Consider the following 17,854-nt stretch of genomic DNA (forward strand, 5'->3'; position numbering starts at 1 on the left):
CCAGCCACCATGCCTGGCTCTAGCTGTACTTCTTTATGTTAGCTTTTAGTAGCTGCTCTAGAGATTATACTTTGACCTAAGTTACCACAGTCGATCTTCAAATATTATTTGAGCAACATAAAAACTTTATTAATAGTATAATTCCATTTATCCCTCCCTCCCTTTGTGTTCTTATTGTCTTATATTTTACTTCTATATAAGCTATAAACCCCACAATAAATTGCTATTATTATTGCTTTAAAAACACAAGTCTTCTAAAGACATTTAAGTACACACACACAAGATAAAGATAGTTTAAAAAAAAAAAAAAGGTCTGGTCTTTTTATCCAAATATTTGCCCATTCTGATGCTCTTCCTTCCTGCTAATCTGGGGGTCTATCTGGTATCATTTACCCAAGTCTTTTAAAAAACATCTTTAGCATTTCTTATAGCACAGGTCTTCTGGAGACAAATTCCCTTGGTTTTCTCTATGTGAAAATGTCCTTATTTTGCCTTCATTTTGAAAGATATTTCATTAATTTTCCCCTTTACCTTTTCTAAAAACGCAAAGTCTAGAAAGAGGATAGAACTATGAAACAGGACAAATCAAATCAAAGACATAATGCTTAGATACAACGGATATTTCAAAGAAATGTCAGTTCACTAAAATTACAGAATATTTTATAAGACTTAATGTCAGTTCACTAAAATTACAGAATATTTTATAAGACATAATGCTCAGATACAACAGATATTTCAAAGAAATGTCAGTTCACTAAAATTACAGAATATTTTATAAGAGTTTGGGATACTCTTAGCAACTGAAAGATGTAAACTGGAAGAAAAAAGGTTGAAATGAGAAAAGAAAAAGGACAGCAGTTATAGGCTCTTTACACTAAGAAACAGAATTTTTTAAAAATCTTAATATGCTTGGCATTGACAACAGCATAAAAGCAGAATAATTCTTCTTCCTCTAACCAGGAACTTCTTTACTATTGACAAATATAGATTCTTCTCCATCATTCCCTTCTATAGTAGCTAAGATTCTCACATTTCCAAGCATATCTAAGCTCCCTACAGAAAGATATGTACCCAAAATAGCACAGAATGAAATAAGACTTTAAACTACACATCTCCTTCAAATGAACAAAGACAGTAAAATTAAAACAAAATTCTTTTTCTTGCATTAGAATTCCTTTAAGATTAAAGAACACCAAGCACTCGTTCCACAGTAAATGCTCTATTGATTTATCTAACGAACAGGAAAGAAAAACATGACAAATTACATCTAATGGTAAGTCCAAAAAAAAAAAAAATTAGGGCAAGAATTTTAATCTAATTTTTCATTAAGTTCATTATACTAGCTGTGTGGGATCACCTACTGGCAATGATCTATTCCTGACTCCTGTGCTCTTCTTCTGTATAGTAAAGGACAGACGCTTGAAACCTATATCACTCAAACTATTTTGCCACCAGAGCTCTGGATATAATTTAGATTCTGCCAATAATATGCACTTGCTTCAGATGTGGAAAGCAGAAGAGAGACAAGGTCCATTTTCCCTCTGACCATGGTAGCAGCTGATGTGTAGGCTTTGGCAGACATGAATTTTTGAAGTACTAGACTCCAAATTCCAATGCCAATAAGCAGCTTTGGGACTTTGGGGTATATATGACATTGTGAATGATTACCTCAGCCTCTATTAGTATTAACAACTAATAAAGTTGCCTACTACATTAGGTGAAAAAAGTTGTTGGAGAGGCCAAGGGAAGCACACAGTAGATAATTACAGAATTTCAGAATGTCAGCGTTTGAGCTCACCTGGACTAGCCCTCATTTTATGTATGAAAACAGCTCCATAATGGTTAAAAACCCACGTTTCTTGTTATCCTTTTAATGTACTTTAGAACATAACACATACTGCTTCCAATTAGTCATGAAATAATCAGTTTAAGATGTTTCCATTAGCATGTAAACATGTAAACCTGGTGAAGTATTTCCCATCCAAAAATAAAACTCTTCTTTGACTCCTGTAGCTACTCCATTTCTCTATTCCCATGTATAGGGATCACCCTGAAATAATTTTCTTCACTTCCTCTATTATTACTTCCCTGAATCCACTTTAGTTGGCTTTTGCCATTACCACTCCAATGAAAGAACTTTCACGAAGATCACTAACAAGTTCTCATGGTCAATTCCAAGGTAATTCCTCACTCTTTATCTTAATCATCATCTCTTAGCTCTCTTGGCCCCTGTAATTAACTGTTACATACCCTTCTTTAATAACTTTCTTTGTTTGAATTTTGGGACACCACTATTCTACATTTTCTCCTATTTTACTGGCCAGTTACTCTTCTTCCTTTTCAAGTACTGGTTCCTCTTTCTCTTTCAGCCTGTAATGTTGGAGATGGCCCAGAACTTGGTACCTCACTCTGTTTTCTTTTCTCTGTATTTCTCTCTAGGTAGTAGCACCACAAATTAAACTTCCAGTTTCAACCTCTCTCCTAAACTCCAGACCCAGATATTTGATTGTCCACTTGACTTCTCCACTTGAATGCCTAATAGCCATATCAAACTTAACACATCTAAAATTCTTGACTTCCACCTCTAACTGCTCCTTCCCAGGACTGGTCTCAGTAAATGGTATCACCAATCAACCAATACCTAAGCATAGGATTTATCATTATATCAACAATTTCTATCAGCTTTACTTTCAAAATATATTTGGCATCCAAGTACTTTCTGCCACCTTCATGACTACCACACTAGTATGGACCACAAACAATCTCTCTCACCTAGCTCACTAAAATGGCTTCTTAACTTGTCTCCCTACTTCCAGTTATACTCCCCATCATGGTCCACTTTATGGAGTAACTACTAATTTTTTTAAATATAAATCATATCAAGTCACTCCCGTACTCAAACCTTTCAATGGCATCCCCTCAAACCCAGGATGAAATCCAAAGTTCCCACCAAAGCTCATGAAGTTTTCTTGAGCTTACATCTGCTGCCTCTCCAATCTCATCTACCACTCTCCCCTCAGCCCCTGCATTCCAGTTGTACTCAGCTTCTTCATGTTCCTTAAATATACAAACTGTTCCTTCCTGAGGGTCTTTACATTTGCTGTTCCCTCTGTCTAGAAGCTCTTTCTCCAGATTTTCCCCTAAATCTATTTTTTTTTTTTCTTTTTTAGGCAGAGTCTCACTCTGTCGCCCAGGCTAGACTGTGTGATCTTGGCTCACTGCAAGCTCCGCCTCCCAGGTTCACGCCATTCTCCCGCCTCAGCCTCCTGAGTAGCTGGGACTACAGGCACCCGCCACCATGCCTGGCTAATTTTTTGTACTTTTTAGTAGAGATGGGGTTTCACCATGTTAACCAGGATGGTCTCGATCTCCTGACCTCGTGATCCACCCGCCTCAGCCTCCCAACGTGCTGGGATTACAGGCATGAGCCACTGCGCCCGACCCCCCTAAATCTTTACATTGTTATTTCAGTGATTACCAAACCCTTGTCTTCTTCTTGAGCACACAGAAGATACATGATCCCAGTCTCTCTTACAGTAGGCTGGGCAAAGTGACAGAGTTTTAGCCCACTAAACATTGGCTAAAAGCCAGGCCTGATTCTGAAAACATTTTGCACAATACACCAAACTCTTTCTTCCCTAACATCCCAAGCAAGAAGCAAAGAATTTCAAGTTGTTGGGGCTACACAATAGAAGGAACCTGGATCCCTCACTCCCTACTTGGAGAAAAGCAATCCTAGAAAGTGAAGTCAAATTTTGTGCAAGTGAAAAAATTTTATTCCATTAAGCTACTGAGATTTGGGGGCTGTTATAACAGCTCGCATTAATTACCTTGATGATGTTGTCTTAAAGTGGAACTTCTTCAGAGAAGCCTTCCCTGACCACTCAAGTCTAGTCACTCATTTCTCGATTCAAATTCTAACCTCCTATGCTGCTTTGTGTTTCTTTAGAGAACTCAGTTCTAATTTTTAGTGTATTTGTATATTTATTTACTTGCTTATTGTTTAGCTCTGCACCAAAGTGTAAGCTCCATTAAGGTAGGGACTATATCATACCTATTACTTTATTTCAGGATCAAGAACAGTCCTTGATTCATTATTGGGAGCTTGCAGATGCCAGTTGCTGGTCTGAGTTCTACCAACAAATATTTGATGAATGATGGAATGACTTAATGGTGTTTTGTGGCAAACAGCATTGAGATGGAACACACACTTAACAGATTCTAAGTAAGACCTGTCATTAACCCAGAGTAGTACATGTCTAAGTTCAGAAATGCCCTCCATGGATATGTCTTCATTTCCAAACTGCCCCGTGTCTCAACATTCTCTTTTTGAAAAGCTCTAAGAAGAGAGGAGATAAGCAGTATTATTTATTATACCATTGTGCCAAAGACATTTGATATAGATATCCATGCATAGGAACTCCTGGCTTGAAAGCAAATTTGAAGGTGAGAGCAAGAAATAGCATGATGCCTGATCAGGGAACTACTAATACTATAAAAACTAAACTAGTGCTATAAAATCTGGGAGGAGGACTTCAGTGGCAATGACAGCTGCATCAGAAGCAGCAGGAGACAGTGGGAAGTGTCTGAAGTTTAAGCTTACCAAATCTTCTAGGGAACAGAGCAACCCAGCTGGGAGAAGCCTTCCAACAAATATGCCAACTATTGTTCAAAGACAAGCAGAAACAAACCTGAAGAATACGGGTTTTCTGTTGATTATTTGTCATTCTTCTTGACTTGGTCCTTTCCACTTCATGTCTATGAACCCATCCTCGAAGTTCATGATTTAACCTATAAAATATAGTTTAATTGATTAAACATAGAAATTAACTAAACACAGAAATGAATGTTTCACCCTGTGGGTGGAAATGAATCTAATCATTTGTAGGTTCTAAAGTACATTCCAAGTGCCTGATGACTCAATATTGCTTTTTGATTTGAAAGTTGACACTTAATGTTGTTTTTAATAAGACATGCATTTTCACATGGTAAACCTGTCAACCACGCATTCAAAATTCAAAGAAAACTACAGCTAAATACCTCCCAAATATAAACACTGGATGTTAAGGTTTTTCAACCAAAAAAAGTATTTCCTTGCCAGGCACGGTGGCTCACACCTGTAATTCTAACACTTTGGGAGGCTGGGTGGGAAGATTACTTGAGTCCAGGAGTTTGAGATTAGCCTGGGCAACACAGTGAGACCCTGTCTCTACAGAAAATTTTTTTAAAAAATTAGCTGGGCGTGGTGGCATGTGCCTGTAGTCCCAGCGACTGAGGAGGCAGAGGCAGGAGGATCACTTGAGCCTGGGAGTTTGGGAAAGCAGTGAGCTATGATCAAGCCACTGCACACCAGCCTGAGCAACAGAGCAAGACCCTGTCTAAAAATAAAATAAAAGTCATAGGACCTCTAACAACAAACAGATGCATTAAAACCTCTTGAAAATCCTGCTCTTTTGGGAGAAGAAAAAGAATGAACTCAATTGCTGGGGGTAAAAAAAAATGCAAATTTTTCAACACAGGAAATAAAAGTGTAGCTCACATATAACTTCCTTTATTTTACTTACTTTTTACAGCAGCTGTGAAGATGTTAAACTATGTTTATTTAACTGTAGTTGATTACTACCTATCACAAAAAACCTGAGGTAGCTTTTGAGGTTTTAAGGATAAGGTCCAAAATCACAGGAAAAAAATTTAAGGGAAAAGCTGATAAAGAACTGTGTACTAACGGTAAAGTATCTCCAGAATCACATATCCACAAATTATTATCTTCCTAATTGGAAGAAAAAGGTACTTTCTGCTATGAATGTTACCAACTATAAGCCTAACACCCTGAAAGTTTAATATTAATTTAATTCTGTAGTTTTCAAAGAAGACATATTTAAGTAAGCAACCATCACATAAAATAGACCCATCACCATATCTATCAGGTTGGTGGAGAAACTGGACAACTAATATGCCTACAGTTATCCAACAAACAATTCAGAGATTCTCTCAGTCACTTAGTGAACCTGACCAATTACTTGTCTAGGTTCCAAAGCTAAACATGGGAACCAACTCAGATGTTCTGAGTTGTTCTGCAATAATCTACAACACTCACCTGAGAGACTCTGTTGTGTTAATTAGGGGCTGACAAGGAGGTGGAGGAATATAAAGCAATGGTTCTTCAGTTAGCACCATCAGGGCTTTGTCATTTGAAACAGAATGATCATATCTGAAACACAGATGCACAAAATTTGTTTCCTTGTATCTTAAATTCCTAAGAAGTTTGCTATAAGAAAATCATCATTAGTGTTAACTTTTCATGGAAATATAGTAAACAGAATATACTGCAAGATAAAGTATAAAATATAAAAACTTATTTTACATGAAATGTCATTTTCTGATTTTCTACAGAGACAGGATGGTAATTCACATTTGTCTAGTCACCATTTATTGAGCAATTAATTTGGAATACGGGATACAATAACACATGGTTCATCATGTCTTCAACAAGCTTAAGACATGCACAATGCTGCTGGTACAGAGGTGGTAACACAGTAATGGGGTAATTGAGGCGAAAATCAACTGGTATTATGTGACCAGACTAAAGTTTTGGGGTTATTCACAGTTCTACGATAATAAAACTGGATAGTACACATGAAACAGGTAGAGGGGTGTTTGTGTGTGTATGTTAGGGATAGGGTAAGACATAAAATGCTTGGCAGGAGAAAAGTGAAAGAGTTGAAAAGCCGAATATATACTATGGGATCATAGAAGAATATGAATCACTAGTAAAACAACAGGGTGACTGACATTAACTAGTTACTCTATTTGCTTCAAAAATATATAGTTTGCTAGCCATCACATTGATGTAGATCATGTGAATTCATATCCAAGGTGTGATGTAGGAAGCAAAACTGGAGTTGAAAGTTAGAATTTGAGATTTACTGCTATTTGTGCTCTTCAGTCTGTAATCTTAATCTCTCTCACTAAGAAAACTTGCACCTCTCCTGAATTTCTTTATATAGGATGATCTGGATTTAGAAAACTAGATATGCTAAATATCTCAAAAGAAAACATGTAAACATATAAAACTGAACATAGTGAGATTCACACTTTTCATTTATTCATTCAACAAAAAATTGTTGAATACCAACTGTGTACCAGGTATTGTGCTAGGTGCTGAGAATCCAGTAGGGAATAAGAGAATCAAACTTTCTGTCCCCAAAGACCTTAATGGGGAAGATGGACCAAATAGAAGAAAATAAATGGATAAAATAAATCCAAACCCCAGTAAGTGCTATGAGAGAAACAAACAAATGGTTGAAATGGAAAAGCAATGGTAGTCTATACTTTAGATAAAATGGTCCGAGAAGGAGATGGTAGTTACATCAAGGCCTAAATGGTGAGAAGAAGCCGCCTCTATAGAAACTGGGGTAAGAGCGTTCTAGGCATAAAAGAGGCAGATGGGGGAAAGGTGGGCTCAAAGAACTTTAAAAAGACCACTGGCTGAAGAGGGGGAACAGGATGAGGTTGGAAAGACAGAGACCAGGTCATAATAAGGAATTACTAAATGTATTAAGAAGTCACAAAAGTGTTTCAAATAAAGAAGTGATACATTTCAATTTACATTTATACCTTGCCATGGTACCAAAAATGAACTCAATGGATGCAAAAGGGGAAGCTAAGACACCAATTCAGAAAGAGCTATGGCAATCCTGGCAAGAACTGATAATGGCATGGACTAGGTTTGTGGCAGCAGAGACGGAGAAGGGTGGACCAATTCAAGACAATTTTTGGGAAGAACATCAACAACACTTGTTGAAAGACAGGCATCAGGATTTCTGGCTTAAGCAATGGAAAGGAAAAAACATAGTTGTAGAAAATTGGTTGGAAGTAAAAGAGGGAGAGGAACTGAGTTCCACAGTGCACGTGTTAAGTTTGAAATGTTAAAACGGAGATGTCAAAGAGACTATTGGATATGTGAGTTTGGAGACTCAGAAAAGAAGTTTGGACTGAAAACATAAATTTGAGAGTCATCAGGATATACAGATATGGAGTGTGCATGAAATTATGGATGAGTCACCTAGACAGAAAGAAAATTTAAAAAGTTCACAGTTCCAAACCTTGAGATTTGGGTAAAAAGGGAGCCCACAAAGATTACTGTGAAGGAGCAGCCAATAAAAAAAGGAAACTAAAAAAACATAGCAATACAAAAGGAAAGTCTTTCAAGGAGCAAAAGACCCACACAGCCAAATGCTGAGGAAAGGGCAAGTAAGATGGCAGAAAGCACTGACCCCTTAACAGAAATAATTTTGGCAAAGTGGAAGGTTAACTTCAAGTTAAAAGTCAGAGATATCTATTTATGCCCCATACGAGAGAAAAGAAACAACAGCAGAGGATATATAGAACATTCTTCCCTGCAACTTGCACCAGGAATATTCTCAATGTCCTCTCTTGCGGCTGTAAGGGTTAAGCAGGTTTAAGTTGGTTAATAAAACAGACATGTTGTGCACAGGTAATGACTGCAAACAGAAAAGGATCAGCCTAAAATGAAGCACTAAGTGAGAAGGAAAAAAAATCTGCCTTGTGTTTGATAAATCTGAATGCCTGTAAGAGGAGGCTGCTTAGCACCTCTTCTTATAAATCTATGACATACGCATTATTTTAAAAATCATGCCTGCATACTTAGAAAAATACAAACACTGTAGTCCATGAGAAAAGTCCAAAACTGCCTTTGAAAATGTATTTCTGATCTGAACTCTAGTAACAATTTCTGCACATCTGTGCTAACTGGCTTTGTTCTATCAGCCAAAAATATTCTTCAGAAAAGAAAAAAAAAAAAAAAAAGTCTGATGGGGAAATACCAGGACAAGGATTGGGTGGAGTTAAAGGAGAGAGAAAATCAGCCAACATGCAATCTGGAGACAATTAGACCAACATTACATGAGCCCAGAAACAGTCAGAGTTCGAGTCTGCTTGCAAACATTTTATGCCAAGAGAAAAAAAATCAGCAAATAAATCACTGAAGTAAAGGACAGTGCTAGGGAGCTAATGAGAATTCTTGGAGGAGTAAAGATCAATTCTGGGTGACATCTTATATATATAGGGTGACCATCCTTTCCCATTTATCCAAGACAGCAGTACTGATGTTCTGATGTAATTATTACTAGCACTACCTTTCCTTCTTAAAAGTGTCCCAGTTTGATAGAACATTATATGGTCATACTATTTATATGCCACAAATTTCTATGACTGAAAAAATATATGCAGGTAATTACTAAATGATATGCTAGTACAATATTATAAACTATGGGATTAGAATCTACTTTTTTATTTGAACCATATCTCATAGCTCTCCTTAGAAAAAGAAACATAAAGTAAGCTACATTAAAAAATGTATAGGTATCACGGCTGAAAATAGATAAAACATCTAAAATTCAGTTCAGAACACAGAACAAAGTAATATTAGGTGCTTTCAAATGTTTCACAAACATTTTTTGGTATCTTTTATTCAGTATTTATACTGATAAAAGCAAGAACATCAAATTAATGGACTGGCATTTATTTAAATCTCTCAAGTTGCTGAATAATATTTCAAGAGACTTGCATGTAACCAAGAATCCATAATCTGGCCAGGCGCGGTGGCTCAAGCCTGTAATCCCAGCACTTTGGGAGGCCGAGACGGGTGGATCATGAAGTCAGGAGATCGAGACCATCCTGGCTAACACGGTGAAACCCCGTCTCTACTAAAAAAAAAAAAATACAAAAAACTAGCCGGGCGAGGTGGTGGGCGCCTGTAGTCCCAGCTACTCAGGAGGCTGAGGCAGGAGAATGGCGTAAACCCGGGAAGCGGAGTTTGCAGTGAGCTGAGATCCGGCCACTGCACTCCAGCCCGGGCAACAGAGCGAGACTCCATCTCAAAAAAAAAAAAAAAAAAAATCCATAATCTTTCCTGGGTGGTTTTTTTTTTCCCAAGACCAATAACCCAGATTATTCACTCAATGGTGACTTTGGAGTAGGGAGAGAGAAAATAGTTTGCATTCCATGTACTACTTTGAAAGCTGATAAATTTCAGCCAGAAAGTCATTCAGACTTCTAGGTTGAACTAGTATGATCAGACTACCATGCTTTCTGGGAGCCACCATGTTATCTTATGCTAATGTGAACAAAAAAGTGAAGGCTTCTATTTGCTGCAGTTAGTGCAGAAGAAATAATATTCTTGTAAAGCTCACCTGAACTGTAATTTCAAGAATTCAATCCATAACTTGTTCTATTCTTTAGCAAGAAGTCATCTCGACTCTTGTAAATCCAAAGGCTATTAGGTTTAAATTTAATTTTTGATGGATCTTATGTGGACACTAACAGAATTCAAAATTATAGAACATGTAGGGCAAACCTGGACAAATTATTTAGTAAAATTAAAGATACTATTAAACTCTACCAATATTCAGGGGCACTGTTAAGAGATCATCAAGGTCAATATTTAATAAGTATGATGAATTCTGGCATGTAAAAACGCAGGAAATGTTATGTTTTCCAACATTATGACATCTACCACTGCTATGCTGCATTGCAGCTACTGCCATAAAATCCTTTGGGTCCTCCACTGACTTAGCATACTGCATTCCACAAAAATAACAGTTTTTTTCAGGAAGGCTAAGTGGAGACAAGCCTGCAGGATTGTGGTGATCATCTTTCAACAGTATGGATGTAACAGTAAAAATTAGGAAGAATGATTGCTCTATAAATCCTTAAAGAGATAAAAGTAAACAAATGTGTAATAATTTTCAAGCATTATATTTTGCAAGGGTTACCATACTGTGACCTCCCTTTGCCTTGTTAGTTAGTAAAGGAGCTGGCTCCATTTGGCTCTAATACAAATTCTAAATAACACAGGGAAATGTTTATGAAAAAGTATACAACTATAAAAATGTCACTATACCTTATTCTAGTTAACCTAATATAGAAATTGCATTTTTATACAATTAAAGCCTTTTGCTATTGACAAGCAATATGGAAATTTATCAAGTCATTATTAAATTGCAACAAGGGAGGGATTCAAGATCACAATAAATGAGTATAAATCATTTTACCTAATGACTGCAAATAGGTTCAATCATATTATTCCACCATATCATATCCATCCACAGGTGAGACAGTAACAAATATTAGATGTGTTATATGTATAAACACATGATAGATAAAATGACTATTAAAGACATTGTATATAATATGTATATATTTCAATATGTATATTAATGCACACAAACTGAGATTTTAACATTACATCTCTATAGGAATTTTAAAACTACAAAAGGTTTCAAAGTAAATTTAGTTTTAGAATATTAAAAGTAAAATTTATTAATGGTTTCAATAATTTATGTGTTCTACTATTCAAAATGATACATGAACAATTTAGATGCAATGTTATACTACAGATAATTCTCTTGTTTCAGCTTCATTAAATCACTTAGGCCAAAAGATAGACGCATGCCATCTAACCTGTAGCTGTTTTTCTGGATGATACCATCTGATGTGTCCTGTGCCTCTTTAGCAGAAAATCCTAGAAGGTGCCTCCTCTGATTTGCAGGGCTCACACTAGGGTTCATTCTCCTGGAATCCTGTTCTAGCATGCTGAAAATTAAAAAACAGGAAATAATAGCTGAAATAAAAATGTATCACACATATGCCTGCTACATGCAGCTCTGAAACAAACCACAATTCCTTTGTAGATCCATGCATGTAACAAAAATGCTAGGCATGGAAGCAAGTATAAATAGTGTACTGATGTGTTCAAATCTGTAGCATGGTAACCTGCACATATCAAAAACAATTTTTATAAGTATAAAAGTACCTTATTTATAAACTGTTTAAACAATAATAGTATTCTATATGCTTTTAAAACTCTATAATTACATGTATATATGAAGTAGAAATAAATATAACACACCTAAAAACAAATTTTAAATCAGATAATAACTGAAGTAAAAAGGCCTTCTAGATGGTGCAAACTGGTGTTTTCAATGAGGGAATATTTCAAATGAAGTAGGAATTATTCTCTTTCTCAATAGTCAAATTCATTATTAGCCTTTCACAATTCCAGAAGGCAGGGTATCAATTAAGCTAAGAAAAAATTATTTTTAAAATACTTCTATTTGTATTTATATGTAAAAACTTCTATTCTTTCTCCCTACCCTCCCTAATATCTTCATTCATCAATGTATATCCTCTTCAGAGGTGTAAGGATTTGGGGAAAACAACAAAATATATACATACAAGCAAATACTCCCTACTTAACACTTTTTTTTTTTTCCCACAGGGTCTCACTCTGTCACCCAGGCTGGAGTGCAGTGGCGCAATCACAGCTCACTGACGCCTTGACCTCCCGAACTCAAGCAATCCTCCCACCTCAGCCCCTATGAGTAGCTGAGACTATAGGCATGTGGCACCACACCTGGCTAATTTTTTTTGTTGTTTAATTTTAGTAGAAATGAGATCTCGCTATGTTGCCCAGGCTAGTCTCAAACTCCTGAGCTCAAGCTATCCTCCCGCCTTGGCCTCCCAAAGCGCTGGGATTACAGACTAAGACACTGCGCCCAGCCTTAATTAACACTTTCAACTTATTAACAGTGCTTAGGAACTTGACTCATCAGTAAGATTTTGTGTGTGTTCACACTTTGTTTTGTGATGCAACCCACATAATTTACACTACTCATAATCTTAAAATTCAACACAAAGGGAATCTCCCTAGAGAAGCACAAAAGATTGTATTTGGAGGGATAAAATGCAAGAGGAAAGTAAGGCTAATGAAAAAGGGTATAGTTAAGGAGCCTGTGGTTCTAAAGGAAAAGCCGTTCTTTGAGATGTAGTAGTTTGCCTCCAAATTTGGGGAAATCAGTGTTGGGGGAAAACAGGGAACAGACACGTCTCTCTAGAATCTTTTTCTGATCCCTTAATATATTTTCCATTCTCCTCGATTCTTCAACCCCAGAAATCACTGCTACCCAGTGATTCTCATATGGTATGCTGTAGCACTTGGGCATATTGCAAACTCTTCAAAGGTATACCACCAATTAAAGCCATTGCGTAAAATTTAATTTTGCTACAACTGAGGCTATATTTCATTACAGTTGTATCTTTTTTTTTTTTTTTTGAGACGGAGTCTTGCTCTGTCGCCCGGGCTGGAGTGCAGTGGCCGGATCTCAGCTCACTGCAAGCTCCGCCTCCCAGGTTTACCGCCATTCTCCTGCCTCAGCCTCCAAGTAGCTGGGACTACAGGCGCCCGCCACCTCGCCCGGCTAGTTTTTTGTATTTTTTAGTAGAGACGGGGTTTCACCGTGTTAGCCAGGATGGTCTCGATCTCCTGACCTCATGATCCGCCCACCTCGGCCTCCCAAAGTGCTGGGATTACAGGCTTGAGCCACCGCGCCCGGCCTACAGTTGTATCTTTCAAACTAAATGTTTACCAAACCTTGCCACAAATGAGGTAAGAGGCCTAGCGGAACGTCTAACTAAACTTAAGAAAACTCACCCTGATGAGTATTTAAGAAAACACGAGAGAAGCAGAAAACAATAGCAATTTGGGAGGGAAGTCAAATGAAGAGTGTGATGATAACTAAGAAATTTTATTTCTTCTTTTGGAAACTAACTTTGAAAAAAAAGTGTTTATTTACTTTTTCTTTCAAGCATGGTGCCAAAAATTCTACTCATGAAAGTAAGCTATGAATAAAATCAAAGTTAAGAACTTTCCCCTAAGTTAGAGAATCTCAATTCAACCCCTACTGACCCTGCTATTGTATTAGTGAAATATTCACATACTAATGTTCCTGTTTGGTGGCATACTTACTCCCTGATCCCTCCAGTAACACTATCACCCTAATTATTAAGAGTTTCCCCCTGTTTTAACTAGAAATGTGCTTCCTTTTTAAAACACAAAAAAACAAAAAAACTCCTACCTTTTGATACTAGTTCTGGATTCTGTGACTATCCAGAACAAGTCTAAGTAAGCCTTCTTCTAATGGCCAAAGACATCTAACATCCCCCTTACCCCAGGCTTTCTTTTTCAAGGTTATAGTTTCTTGATTCTTTCACCTGCTCCTCTTTATAGCATAGTCTGAAGTTCCTTTAGCATATTTGGTCACTCTCCTATCAATATGCTTCTCAGAGGTGATGTCCAGAATTGGCCACAGTACTTTTTAGGTAGCATGAACACTATGGAATGGAAAAGGATAATTCCTTCACTTGTTCTAGACACTGTTGTTCTACTGATGCAGTCTAACATCGCATAGGCTTTTCTGGCAGTTATATTACACTCTATTTATATTGAGCCCAGTGTAATTAAAACCCTAAGTCCTTTCACTCAAACCGATTTTGAACCATTACTTTCGCTTCTCTTCCTATCCCACCTCAACTCTGAATTGATGTAACTGAGTTTTAGGATCCAGCTGAATAATTTATATCAATTCCTTTAAAAATATTTGCCTACTAATCAATCAAGAACTTTTAGGCTCCTCGTTAGCAAAAGAAATTCTTCCAAGAAAGTATCAGCATGCCATCTATATCCTGTACTGAGTTGTTATTAAAATAAAAAGCTCCTTCTGTAAAATCTGTAAAAATGTACGTTTATCTACTTACAAATTAACTGAAATATCACCTAGATCAAAATTTCCCATCTTGACCATAAAGATATCACAAGAATGTTAAATGCTCTTCTAAGATGCACATACAGTATATTTTAACAGTAGCTACCACTTTTAAGTACCTACTATGTACTAAGGAATGAAGGCTCAAAGGAAGTTGAGGCTCAAAGACTTTAAACAGTTTGCCCAAAGTTATGCTCTAAATGACTAATAAAGTCAGGATTTGAATTCAGGATTGGAATTCCATCACTGCACTGACCACATTTCCCAGGAATGAATGATTCATCCATTCATTTATTCATGTATGTAGTAAATACCTATTATGTTCTAAGAACTATATTTGGTGCGAATGACTCAAAGATGAAAGGTAAAAAAAAATCAGAATACAACAAGTATTCAAATAATGCTGGTTCATGCAATGTCATTTTGTCATAACACTCATGACAAGAAAAAAGTCAATTCCCAGCCAAGGTCACTGTCTGTGTGGAGTCTGCATACTCTCCCCAAGTCTGCATGATTTTTCCTGTGGGTACTCCAGTTTCCTCCCACATCTCAAAGATGTGCATGTTAACTGGCACGTCTAAATGGCCCCAGTCTGAATGAGTGTGGGGACCATGTGTGAGCGCACCCTTCAAAGGGATGGCACACTGTCTGGGGTTAATTCTTTACTTGTGTGCCAAGCTGCCAGGATAGGCTCCAACCATCTGCCACCCTGAACTGCAATAAACACATTGGAAAATGACCACAAATCATTGTAAAATAAAAATGTGTACAGTATACAATAATCATACAAGTGCATGACAATAAATGATTTATGAAAGCTCTCAGCAAGCCTGCCATATTTGTGATTGTTTTTGAACTGTGTGGTGGGAGGTGCTCCTTTCACTTTGCAACATTTATTCCTTGATTTAAACCACCACGACTATAACCATGTCACTTCACTGTTTTACCAAAAACTGGATTAATAATTATCTTGTTTTTTAAAATTTTTTTATTTCCACAGGTTTTTGGGGAACAGGTGGCATTTGGTTAGATGAATAAGTTGTTTAGTTGTGATCTGTGATTTTGGTGTACCCATATCCCAAGTTTAGCTCCCACTTATGAGAGAGAATATAACAATGTTTGGTTTTCCATTCCTGAGTTAGTTCACTTAGAATAGTCTCCAATCCCATCCAGGTTGCTGCGAATGCTATTAATTCATTTCTTTTTATGACTGAGAGGTATTCCATCATATATATATACCACAGTTTCTTTATCCACTCGTTGACTGATGGGCATTTGGGTTGGTTCCACATTTTTGCATTGCAAATTTTGCTGCTATAAACATGCATGAGCAAATATCTTTTTTGTATAATGACTTCTTTACCTCTGGGTAGATACCCCGTAGTGGAATTGCTGGATCAAATGACAGTTCTACTTTTAGTTCTTTAAGGAATCTCCACACTGTTTTCCACACTGGTTGTACTAGTCTAGGTGACTTTACCAGTGTTTGAGAACCATCATTCTAAACTAACTCTGTTTTTCACAACATCTTTCCCATCTCAGTTCCCTAAAAGGTACACATTTTTACAATGAATTCAACAGAAGTGGATAGTTTGGAAAGAGGGACTGGGGGAGTTTGGAGGGACATGAAAGGGTACAAACCAAGTGGCTATTTGTATGACTTATGGATAATTTATAAATTGAATTAATTAATTCAGAACTATTGATACTCTGAAGTTTGTAAACAACTCTTCTACTAATCATTGTTCTTTTAATGATTTTACTAACACTATGAAAACTGGCATTCAAACTCACAATTCAAGGCTGTTAACAGGCAAATGCTTTGAGCTTAACTATCAGTTTAGTCTATCCCATCTGTATCCAGGCTGTCCTATAATCACTTAGCAGCTGTGTTTAATCACTTAAAACTTACTGGAAATCAGTTTTAATGTTGATTAGTTTGGCTCATAAGTGGTCGCTATTTTTCCCACTGCCTACTTGGTAATGATTATCACATTGTAAAGACAATATACCCTTAAACATAGCTATTTCAGTTACGTTTTAGCCTTTTTTTTTTTTTTTATTATACTTTAAGTTCTAGGGTACATGTGCATAACGTGCAGGTTTGTTACATATGTATACTTATGCCATGTTGGTGTGCTGCACCAATCAACTCGTCAGCACCCATCAATTCATCATTTATATCATGTATAACTCCCCAATGCAATCCCTCCCTCCTCCCCCCTCCCCATGATAGGCCCCCGTGTGTGATGTTCCCCTTCCCCAGTCCAAGGGATCTCATTGTTCAGTTCCCACCTATGAGTGAGAACATGCGGTGTTTGGTTTTCTCTTCTTGTGATAGTTTGCTAAGAATGATGGTTTCCAGCTGCATCCATGTCCCTACAAAGGACGCAAACTCATCCTTTTTTATGGCTGCATAGTATTCCATGGTGTATATCTGCCACATTTTCTTAATCCAGTCTGTCACAGATGGACATTTGGGTTGATTCCAAGTCTTTGCTATTGTGAATAGTGCCGCAATAAACATACATGTGCATGTGTCTTTGTAGTAGAGTAATTTATAATCCTTTGGGTATATACCCAATAGTGGGATGGCTGGGTCATATGGTACATCTAGTTCTAGATCCTTGAGGAATCGCCATATTGTTTTCCATAATGGTTGAACTAGTTTACAGTCCCACCAACAGTGTAAAAGTGTTCCTACTTCTCCACATCCTCTCCAGCACCTGTTGTTGCCTGACTTTTTAATGATTGCCATTCTAACTGGTGTGAGATGGTATCTCATAGTGGTTTTGATTTGCATCTCTCTGATGGCCAGTGATGATGAGCATTTTTTCATGTGTCTGTTGGCTGTATGAATGTCTTCTTTTGAGAAATGTCTGTTCATATCCTTTGCCCACTTTTTGATGGGGTTGTTTGTTTTTTTCTTGTAAATTTGTTTGAGTTCTTTGTAGATTCTGGATATTAGCCCTTTGTCAGATGAGTAGATTGCAAAAATGTTCTCCCATTCTGTAGGTTGCCTGTTCACTCTGATGGTAGTTTCTTTTGCTGTGCAGAAGCTCTTTAGTTTAATTAGATCCCATTTGTCAATTTTTGCTTTTGCTGCCGTTGCTTTTGGTGTTTTAGACATGAAGTCCTTGCCCATGCCTATGTCCTGAATGGTACTACCTAAGTTTTCTTCTAGGGTTTTTATGGTATTAGGTCTAACATTTAAGTCTCTAATCCATCTT

General features: G+C 37.1%; 1 protein-coding gene across 5 annotated transcripts in view; it reads right to left on the reverse strand.

The window, feature by feature from the left end:
- ATF6 (activating transcription factor 6) overlaps positions 1-17,854 on the reverse strand; it is a 223,053-nt gene that overhangs the window by 126,781 nt on the left and 78,418 nt on the right. For all 5 annotated transcript variants that reach the window (XM_033199800.1, XM_033199799.1, XM_033199802.1 and 2 more), the window contains exons 10-12: positions 11,485-11,616; positions 6,098-6,211; positions 4,692-4,791 (exon numbers count right to left, since the gene is read on the reverse strand). In XM_033199800.1, the coding sequence (XP_033055691.1) occupies positions 4,692-4,791; positions 6,098-6,211; positions 11,485-11,616 (346 nt within the window). The remainder of the gene's footprint in view (positions 1-4,691; positions 4,792-6,097; positions 6,212-11,484; positions 11,617-17,854) is intronic.

The sequence above is a fragment of the Trachypithecus francoisi genome, unplaced genomic scaffold (genome assembly GCF_009764315.1).
Source record: "Trachypithecus francoisi isolate TF-2019V2 unplaced genomic scaffold, Tfra_2.0 Lachesis_group5, whole genome shotgun sequence".
In the NCBI taxonomy this organism is placed as follows: Eukaryota; Metazoa; Chordata; class Mammalia; order Primates; family Cercopithecidae; genus Trachypithecus; species Trachypithecus francoisi.